This window comes from Rhododendron vialii, chromosome 5a (assembly GCF_030253575.1).
Source record: "Rhododendron vialii isolate Sample 1 chromosome 5a, ASM3025357v1".
Taxonomy (NCBI): Eukaryota; Viridiplantae; Streptophyta; class Magnoliopsida; order Ericales; family Ericaceae; genus Rhododendron; species Rhododendron vialii.
The window spans coordinates 7,282,114-7,292,325 of record NC_080561.1 but is presented as its reverse complement, the minus strand read 5'-3'; the positions used below and the strand labels follow the sequence as shown (position 1 = coordinate 7,292,325).

The following is a 10,212-nucleotide window of genomic DNA, read 5'->3' as shown; positions in this document are numbered from 1 at the left end:
GAAGCAACATTGTCTTGAAAAACCCGATTTGTAGATGAAATATTCGTTCAAAGATGAAACATATTATTTTTCATAAAATCAAGAGATACTCTCGAATTAGACGAGAAGTCGTTGATTTGAAGAGACGGGAGAAAAAGAAAAGAAATACTCCACCAGAGTATATAAGAAGCAATTTAGAACTAGAACCATTTTTCTCCTCCCGTCGCTGTACATGGGTAGTAAAATCCTAGGGGGAGGGGGAGGGGGAGGGGGAGGGGAAGGCAGAAATGGGTAGTAAAATCCTAGGGGGAGGGGGAGGGGGAGGGGAAGGCAGAAGAAATTTGTTGGAGACAGCTAGGGATTTAAGAGGGAGAGAAAAATGCTAATGGAATTAGTACATGCAAAAACTCATCGATTCATTTGCTTTATGTCATAGAGAACGTTGATCACATTAAAATTAAACATGATTTTTGCCATAATTAATGATTTTACAAGCTCTGACAAAATTAATTATTTGAATCATCAATAAGGAACAACAAATAGTGTCCTTCCATAGTTCCATTCCCTCTCAGAACCGAAGAGGATCCTTTATTCATGCTTTGCTTGCCTAAAAGAGGATTGACCTTGTTTTGGAATGTAAGTGACCCCGACTCTTTTTTGGCTGGTTCTCCCGAAAATGCTCAATTAGGTCTTGTCTTCAGTGATTGGTCGTGGGGGAGGATTGAAGGGACATTTTGGTCATTTCGCATCGTTTGGATGGTGGCCCACGAGCACTATTTACGTATTGTAGCAAGTTTTAAAAATTTACTTTAGTGAGTTTTCTGACTTTTTAAAATTTTCCTGTATGTCCTTTTTTCCTTCTTAATTTCTTGCTTTTTTATCCTTTGTGCAAGATTTATTTGGTAAAATTAGTTGGCCCAAATCCTGTGAGATCTGATAGTCCTCGTATGTTCTTTCCAAACTTCTGCATGTGAGATCTTGTGAGAGATCTTGTGACAGAGAGAGGAATCAGAATTATATCAGAATCTTTCGAAAATCTTGCAGAGAATCAATTAAAGATTTGATTATGATTTTGGTTCTCCACCTCACATGCATAATTCAGACTAACTATGAGAGATAGAGAGAAACAAAGGCACGCAGAGAGTAGTGAGCATTAAAGATAGAGAGAGGCAGAAAAAGTGAATCAACCAAGAATTTGATTCTGATTCCAATGGTGGAGAAAGAATGTGAGAGCTTGAGGCAGTTGTAAACAGGTTTTAAGGTAAATTGTGAGGGATCCAATGAGCAATACAAAGAGCAATAAGCATAAAACGACGTGTCGATAGTCTAGCAAGAAAGTAAGATGATAGATAAGAAGAGTACTTGTAATATTGGTTAAATAGTGAACAATTCAACAAAAAAATTTGGTAAAAATATGCACAAGGAAAGAAATTCCGCTCTCTTTTCGCCTTTTATTTTCATTCTTGTTCGCGAAAAGAGAGTTCGACAATTTATAAAAAAAAAAAAAAAAAAGACTGGAGAAGCTACGAGGAAAAATTAGCATTCTCCAACCCAAAAATTACCATGAACAAATACCAAAACCAAATTTTTTGAAGCTCTCAGGAATGTATCAACAACCATCTTTCAGTTCCAAACCGTCGATCGCGAATGGCAGCCAATCCATCAGGTCTTCTCTAAGCCGAAGCAGACTTGCCGCGACCGCACCTTACTTGAACAGCCAAAGTCTTCAACGGTTCAGAGCATTTTTCACTGTTGAATTCGTTCAGCGGAATTTTGCAGCTGTTCTTTCCCAAGCAATACTGCTCAAAAATGTGTAACGAAAACATGTCAATGGTATTGCTGCAGCTGAACTCATGGTAAAAGCCAATTTTTCAAAATATAGAGATGTCGAAAACATGAAACGAAGTTTTCAAGCTTTTTAAAGTTGTTTTTGGCTGGTAAACTGTTTTCGAACCAACTTTTTTGGCTCTCTAAAACGTTTTCTTGATTCATAAACCGAAAAAGGCGACTGAAAGGCCGCAACAAACAGTTTGTGAGGATTTTTTTTACCTGCTCAACAACTTTCTTGCTGTTCGGAGAATTGCATTTCCCTTCGGCAAAGTTCCCGCACATGCCAGAGGGATCGCCAAAGCTTGTGAACGCCACAGACTTGATCACTTTCCCGTCGGGGCAAGTCAGCTGGGATTCTGTTTTCGGGTCATCCACCACGGCCTTCAGCTGATCTCCTGATAGCTTCCATGAATCGACATTTGGCGGATAGTTTTCGGTTACGATACTGCAGATAGTGTCTCTGTTGACAGTTAAGACTTTGATTCCTGACGGGTTTCCTCCTGTTTCCTCAAAGACTACAAGGAGATTCTTTCCATTTTTCAAATAGGCTCTTGGGATATGGTACCTGAATATATCAAAGCACAAACACATCAATAGTAGCCCATTAGTCGCCGCCTAGCCAATTAATTGTCCTGCCGCCTAATTCAGTGCCTAGGCCTCTTGTCGGGGCAGACCACTGCCCAGGCTGATTTTTAGCACATTGTACTATAGATACAGTAAGTCTAGGAACAAGGTAAGTACTAGAGATACAGTGCTGGCAGGATTGCATTCATTTTATTAAGTGTGAGCCCATGAAGCATGAGGGTATTATTGTCCAATGCGTGTTTGATTCATCTCTCACATAGTTTCTTCTGAATCAATTTTCCAGAATAGTTTCTAGAAAACTCGTTTTGCTCACGAGCTTCAAGAACTTCTTGTTAAGAGAACTAGACTTATCACGATTCTTTTTGAAGTTACGTATAGCTCATTCTGGTACGTTACTTACTCGGACTGGGAAGGCTGGCCCAAAGGAGAGAGGTAATTCACCCAGTAACGACCGATGCTTCTGCCATTCACCCAAGCCATTCCTTTCCCCATAGTGGTCAAAAGGAGTGCCACCGGACTATCGCCTTCTGGGACATCAAAGTATGTCTGCAGCAAAGAAAATCTTGAAAATCCTTCTTTTTCCCACTTGGGGTTTTCTTAAAAAGTTTGCTTTTAGAATTTCCACTATGGTTGTATGTATAGTAGGACAAGTTTGGTGACGGCATTACCTTGTACCATGTAAGAGGTGGTCCTGCTCCTTTGGCTTCACTCCATTGTACTTTCCCCAACCCTTCCTCTGTGTACAACTGGAGCTTTTCTCCCTTTACTCCAACCTGCAAAAGAATCACAAGTGTAATGAACTGAGGTTTGGCAACAACAACGTTTCGTTTCGTTTACTGGAATGAAGCTGAAATGGAAAGACTTTTCTCTCGGAATGCTTGTACCGATGCTTCTTTCACTAAAAACAGTTGCAGTTTGCTGACAAAAACTTTATCAGTACCTCATGTCCCCATTTGTTTGAAGTCAGATCAAGGGTTCCGGCATTCAACCCTTGGATCGTAACAGCACGAACCCCGGCATACCTCTTCTCCATGTAGGCTCCACTATCCTTCATTGATCAAGAATTTTCTTATCAGTGTGTACTCTTGGCAATTGAAAGAAAGAGAAAAACTACACACAATTCGCCTATGTCTTTACCGGTAATCCCACAGTCATGGCCAAAAGGGTTATGTGATTAGTTCCTTCCTTAAAATTTACGGCCTTTTTGAAGACAAAGCTCTTCTCTACGTTGCTTCCGTGTCCAAATCCTGCAAAAAACGAGGAAGAAAAATAGCAGTCATTAGGCTATATATATGCAACATATTCTTTGTAGAAATGCCTTGACTGCACGATTGAAAGTATAGCTACAACTTGTCGTTACCAATATATTCGCCATTTACAAACGCAACCATTGCATGACCAAGACTAGCAACCACAAGGACTGGGAGAATATCATGACGCATTGGTAAGTCAACCTTGTCGAAATCTATGCTGCAAGCAGAATTGCAAAAACAGGTCAGATTTCAACTAGTAAAGTGTACATTTTTTCGTTGTTTTCACTGGGTGTAGATTACTAAAAGGGATTCAAAGGAAATTTCGAGACTTATGATTATTACCTGGTGCTGTACCAAGCATAGTCTGAGGTATCTTTAGTCAGGTTATAGAGCTCCATTGGTTCCTTGCTTGTGGTTTCTAGTTGCTGCATTTCCGGAATACTTTCTTGTGACATTTCCCACTTAAGATTGCTTGCTTTCTTTGACGGCTTGAAGTTTCTTGCATTATGTTGTGCAACAATCTGTCATAAGAAGATCGAAAAAACAAAAGAAATTAACCTGATTCAATCTCTTCAAGCAGATTCCAAATTGGCTAAAAACCTTTTTTTTTTTTCTCAAAGTAGTGAAAGTTTGAGATTGGTAGTTACTGAAGCAGAGTTGTAAACAACAGTCTTGCAATCAGGGAGGATACTGATGGATTTAGGAGGAAGGTAATAATCCTGGCCCTTGAATTTAATAGTTGCAGCCTTCTTGGTACTGTTGTTGTTCAAGAAAGCAGCACAAGTATTGGTTCCAGGCTTCTCATAAGTTCGAATCTGCAGCCAATTAACTTCACCCGTCAGCAAGTACACTTTTTGTTCGCTTGCCGTTCCAGAATTAGTTTTCCAGAAAATTACCGACGTGTTTATTTAGGGGTAAGAATCCAATTTGAAGTACTAGAAAGATGTATTCGAATTCTCAAAAACCATTTTCACTTCAAAATAGACATATATTACCATATGCTTTCAGGTTGTTAAAAACAGTTTTTTCTCAGAAGTGCTATTAAAAACTGATAGCAGATTGAACGGTATCAGATCGTTTAAATAAAAAAAAAAAATGCAATGGACACAGACAGAGGGACAGAGAAGCCTCCAGTACTTTCCGATGTGTGTGGGTCTCACGTGCACCGTGTGGGACCCACGGTTGCAGGCATATATCCTTCCGTCGGTGTATGTTGCATATTGCTCATAAAGAAATGGTTACCTCTAGATCATCACTGATACTTTGCACACTAGGAACTCCCCAAAGCAAAGCCTTCTTGCACAATCTTAGAGCCCTATGCAAGTCTGCAAGGTGACCATATTTTGGTTCCCTTGGCAAACCTAGGACGAAAAACAAGCGAAACTAAGACTAATTAGATGTTTTTCATAACCATAGTTTTGCCATTGGATTTCAGACTTGGAAGTGTTCTAACCAAATTCGTCGAGAGGAGCTTCATCGTAGTATCGAGTAGTCACGAATGATGAACTAGTTCTGCCAAAATTTGTGCCACCATGGTACTGCATGGAACACAAACACAGAAGATGATCTTGAAATCAGCTAAATGGCTAAAAAAATGACCGGAAATCGCCAATTAACCTAACAGGTCACCGTGTCGAAATGGAAATACTAGTATTTTGACTCAATAATATTAGAAAACAATCATGTACCATGTAGTAATTGGTGAGACTTCCATTTTTAGAGAAGAACCGACTAACTGCGTATGCAATATCTTCCGCTGCTCTTTGAGATGGTGGATCTCCAAAGACTCGGTACCTGTTGCGTCGAATTTTCAATGCACATTAGCAAGAATTAGCAGAAAGACACATTGTAGCTGATGGTGGAAACGAATTCGCATGTCAAAAGTGAAAATGCAAGCCATTGATTTTTATACTCACTGTGCAGTCCAGTTCTCTGTCCACAGAGAAGGCTTATTGGCATGGTTTGGTCCAGTGAAAGTTTCTCCACAGTGCCTCCCATTGCATGTGTTGATCTGTTTGCAAAACCAAGGCAATTCAGATGAGTGGAAAAAAAGATATACAGTAAAAGGAAAGTGTGTGTAGAAAACGGCCATCAACGTAATGATCGTTATGTAATGGGTTTTTGAAGGTCTGATACCATTACGTGTGAAAATAACGGCGATACAAAAATTCACATGCGTATTGGCTGTTAGGGCCATTACACCCTGTTATGGGACCGTCACTCCCGATATCTGTTACTCAGCGTCTGCGACCATCGCACCGACCCATACCGCGATTTAAAACCATGATTCACGTGGTTTGGCACGACGAGTCTATATGTACACAGACATATATGTGTATATGAAGTTTGATACATGAGAGTGAAAATCAACTTACAACTGGACCAGGTGCATCCCTTTGCTTGCACATGACCCATGGGACCCCGGTGTCAAGACCGATAGCCAAATTTGCTGCCCACTGAATGTACCTAGTTCCTGATTCCTTATATGCCAACTGAACTGTGTTGTACTCATTTTCAATCTGCAATGTCAAACCAAACAAGCCCCGAGTCTCTATCAATTGGTGTCGGCTACAAACATGAGAGCATGCGTTATAAGGCTTGTTTAGAGTGGACTAAACCTGTGACATAATGATCGGTCCTCCTTGAGGAGCAAACAACTTCTCCTTTTTCACAATGCTAATGATCTTCTTGGTATATTTTTCCATGTAATACTGCAAAAGGGAAATCATTAGTTTCCGCCTAGCAATTTGTTTTTGAACATTTTTCTGACCGTTTAATCGACCAGACTAGAAATTGTACATTACGAAAAAAACCCCGAAAGATTATTACCTTGAATGGTTCGTTATCGGCGCGGAATATAATGCCCGGTTTCTCTCTTAGCCAGTATGGAAATCCTCTGCTCAAATTACTCAAAATCTTAATTTGCAGTAACAAAATTATATAGGGAGAAAATGAATAAAGGAAGAGGAATTGGATTGTACCCATGATTCCATTCAGCCTCAATGAAGGGTCCCACCCTAAGAGTTACATACATACCGTTTTCACCAATCAATTTGATGAATTTCACGAAGTCATAACTGCCCTCGACGTTGAACTGCATGCATACGTACAGCATCCACATGGGTTTCAATAATCACAGCTTTTTGGTTGGAAAAATAGAGGGGCAGATTAGGAACAAATCTTGGAGATGCCAGAAAAAGTACCTGGCCTTCAATAGGCTCATGGAGGTTCCAAAATATGTAAGTCTGGATCACATTCAAGCCTCCTTCTTTAGCCTTTTTTATAAGATCCGGCCACATCTAAATAAAGAGCAAATAAAAACTCCTTTAGGTACTAATTTACCTATAATGAAAAATTAGTCCATCTCTAATTGACTATTAATTTGGTGAATTTAAGTGAGAAATGAAATGAAATGATGTGTTCTAGCGAGAAAATAGAAGCAAAGAAATGATTAGATTATTCCATCGTCGCGATTGATTGGGATGTGAGGTAAAAAAATGATATAGTATGATTGGGATTTTCCTCTCTTCGTTTTGTTTATCACCAAATCGCACTATTATTTTTTGGTGAGAAACGAAAACAATGCTAGAATGGGATGTGAGTGAGAAGAACAAAAGAAAACCCGAAAGTGATATTATCGATATTGATTTCCCGATCTTTTTTTCATTTCTCACCGAATCCCAAACACGTCGAATAAGAACCGGAACAAAACCCGAAAGTGACATCATCGAGAATTCCCTCGCTTCGTTTCGTTTCTCACCAAATCATGCCACTGCCCACGAGAAACGAAACAAAACCCGAGAGAATTCTTCCTCTCTTATTAATTTCTCACCAATACAACTCGAACCAAAACGATATACGGAAAATCACCTCGGGCGGGCTACGGGGATAGTGAATAGAACCAGAGAAGAGAAGTTCCCTGGCACCATTGACGATCAATGACCTCCCATCATAAGTCACACTCTTCTCACTCTGCCCACTGCAAAAAACAGAGAAACCCACCAGCAAAACAAGCCCCAGAATTCGTGCTGCCATTTTTCCCACTTCTTTTGATCAAAAAATCAAACCAATGACAGTACTCAGTTGCAAGAATCAGACTCTCTCTCTCTCTCTCTCTCTCTCTCTCTTCAGAGGTAAATGGGACCTCTTTAAGCAGAGGAAGAGGAGGAGGAGGAGGAGGAGGAGGAGGAACCAAGGAGCTGTTCTGATGAAATATACATAGAAACACCAGATAGAGTTATAGGGAGAGAGAGAGAGAGAAGGGCGTGGTAAATATAAGGCCTCCCCGGGAGTTTTGGCGAGACGGGTTTTCTTTGTTTCTGTTTTTGCAGTTAGTTATTTCCATTATTGGCTGTGGTTTCTTGTTTCAGATCTCTCTCTTTCTCTCTCCATATATCTTTTGCCTTATTTACATTTCTATTCTTGGAAGTGGGAGAGAGAGAGTGGAGGAGAGAGGAGAGTGGGCTGTGATGGGTTTTTGACCTAGTAAACTCTAACGAGAGTTCGCAAGTGGCGGCAAAGGAAATGGCTTTTGGACACAAAAGTCTCGACAGAGATTCAGACACAGATGTATCAACATATTCGCTATACTTACGGGATCTGCATGCGCATCGTTTGGTTTCCGAAAATCGTGTTTATTGGAATAGAGTGATATGGGTTTTTGTTTCCCACAACGCATTATATTGGAACTGAAACTGTAACAATAATGAATTTTAACCCATTTTCTTTACAAATTAGTGTTTCGAAAACATATCAATCGGTACTCGATGAACGTAATATTTTGCATGGTTAATATTATCAAGAATCAACCCAATAGAAAAAATGTTTTCGATAATCGCATTGGGCCCATAAAAAAAAAAAGAGCTTAATGAAATTAACCGTTGATCAAATCGGAATGGAAAACATGTTGAAGAAATGTTAAAATGTCTCTAAATATATAGATGAATCTAGAGACATATCAGGCTCATTGTTTGATCAAATTATATGAGGATCAGATTGGACTACATATTTCAGAGAACATTTATTTAGTGTTTGATTAAAAATTGTTACCGCTTGGATTAAAAAGTCATCGAATATGTAGTTTTATTATAGAGTGTGAGATATAAATACCATGAGATGTATGCTACCGTTAGTCCCTTCACTACTAGTTCAATGAGATTACAATGTGCATGTTTTCGAAAAATTTTAAGAGCAGATTTTGAGATTTTAGCTTTTAAAAAACTATTGCGAGTGTTTTCGAAAAATTCTTATCTACAGACTTTGGAACTCTTGGAATTTTTAGAAGCTGAAATAGGGTATAAAATTTATAATCTACATATCTTACAAAATTCTAAGTTTCCTCACTATCAATTATGTCAAAGAACCTCAAACTCAATACCGAAGGGAGCTGGTACGAAGGTAACAATAAGGGGGGGGTCCGATTTCCTCTGTCCCGAAAATCTATGTGTTTCTATGTCGAGGGGTTTTTCAGTTGTTGGATTGTGATTGAGTGATCCAACGGCCGAAAATCTCCTCGACACAGAAATTTTCGGCACAGAGAATCTTGCCTCCGAGAAAGAGAGCTTTGGTGATTTGTTTAGAAACGATGATCAGGGAAGATGGAGTATCCTTGGTTGTACGGCAAATTGGCTTGCAGCTCGAGTCTAGAGGGTTTTCGGGCAATATACCAAGGGTTAACAATCCTTTTGGATAAAGGAATGGCCAATGTTAAAATCAAGCCGGACTCATCTCAAGCCGTCATGTTGATCAAGGAAGGCCCGACATCAAATTGCCCGGATAGATCCATCATTGAAGATGCAAAATTGTTCAGATTTAGCAGCCGCACCAGTAAACAATAGAACGACTTCACTCTATAGCCCAGACGTACTAGACTAACAGTTTAATAGAGCATATTTATCGCCAAGCTAACCAAAGCGTGGATGATCACCTAGCTCATCTTGTCGCGGACCAAGAAGAAGATCTGGTTGTGTGTGTCGACTCCCCCCTTTGGTGCGACATTTTGTTTGTTGTAATTTGCTGTAATCTCTTTGTTCACTGTCAGATCGAAGTTATTCCGATCTCAAGAACCTAGAAGAAAACAAAGAATCTTGTTAAAGGAAAAAAAGCCATTCATTACCTTACGTTTTCCTGAAAGGATTTGGGAAATTTCTACGTACATAGTAGTATTATTTTCTTGATATGGTTCCCTAATTGATGAAGGCATTGAGAGGAAATTTTTTTTAAAAAAAAAAGGGACGGAAACTTTCGTAATATTGGAATGATTGCGATTTGGGCAACTTGAATTTAATACCCTTTACCAAACCTGACTCTGAAATCTTGCAGCAATATTCTTTGATTTAATGTATATATTTTCCATTATTTTCTTACCATTAGCAAGTGCAAAGAAAATTTTAAACTTGTGGACAACTAACTTCTTGTAGTCCAAAAAAGTTAAGTTGTTTCCATTAATAAAAAAGTTGTCGAAAAATGTCAAGGTGTTTCCCTGCACTAATCAAAAAGTTGTAATCCAAAAATGTGAACAAATCCCACAACTTAGGGGTGAGCAAAAAATCCGCCAATTCGCGAA

At 39.3% G+C, this 10,212-nt stretch overlaps 1 protein-coding gene across 1 annotated transcript; it reads right to left on the bottom strand.

Moving 5' to 3' along the window:
• Positions 1-1,322: 1,322 nt before the first annotated feature.
• On the bottom strand, positions 1,323-7,946 carry LOC131327157 (beta-galactosidase 13-like). Its single transcript, XM_058360177.1, has 19 exons — positions 7,518-7,946; positions 6,851-6,946; positions 6,629-6,741; positions 6,477-6,543; positions 6,266-6,358; positions 6,023-6,166; positions 5,564-5,658; positions 5,336-5,441; positions 5,101-5,185; positions 4,890-5,008; positions 4,295-4,462; positions 3,990-4,168; positions 3,755-3,864; positions 3,532-3,641; positions 3,335-3,442; positions 3,063-3,167; positions 2,795-2,940; positions 2,029-2,374; positions 1,323-1,778 (listed from the first exon to the last, which is right to left on the bottom strand). Exons 1-19 carry the CDS (start codon positions 7,680-7,682, stop codon positions 1,653-1,655), a joined length of 2,481 nt encoding a protein of 826 aa, XP_058216160.1. The 5' UTR covers positions 7,683-7,946; the 3' UTR covers positions 1,323-1,652.
• Between the last annotated feature and the right edge of the window lie 2,266 nt (positions 7,947-10,212).

Bases quoted from the DNA above. Each gene is read 5' to 3' on its own strand.
- LOC131327157 (XM_058360177.1), bottom strand. From the start codon at position 7,682: ATGGCAGCACGAATTCTGGGGCTTGTTTTGCTGGTGGGTTTCTCTGTT. The intron at 5,659-6,022 runs GTAAGTTGATTT...TTTTGCAAACAG, and splicing joins GGGATGCACCTGGTCCAGTT to ATCAACACATGCAATGGGAG. The intron at 2,375-2,794 runs GTAAGTAACGTA...TGATATATTCAG, and splicing joins GGCCAGCCTTCCCAGTCCGA to GTACCATATCCCAAGAGCCT.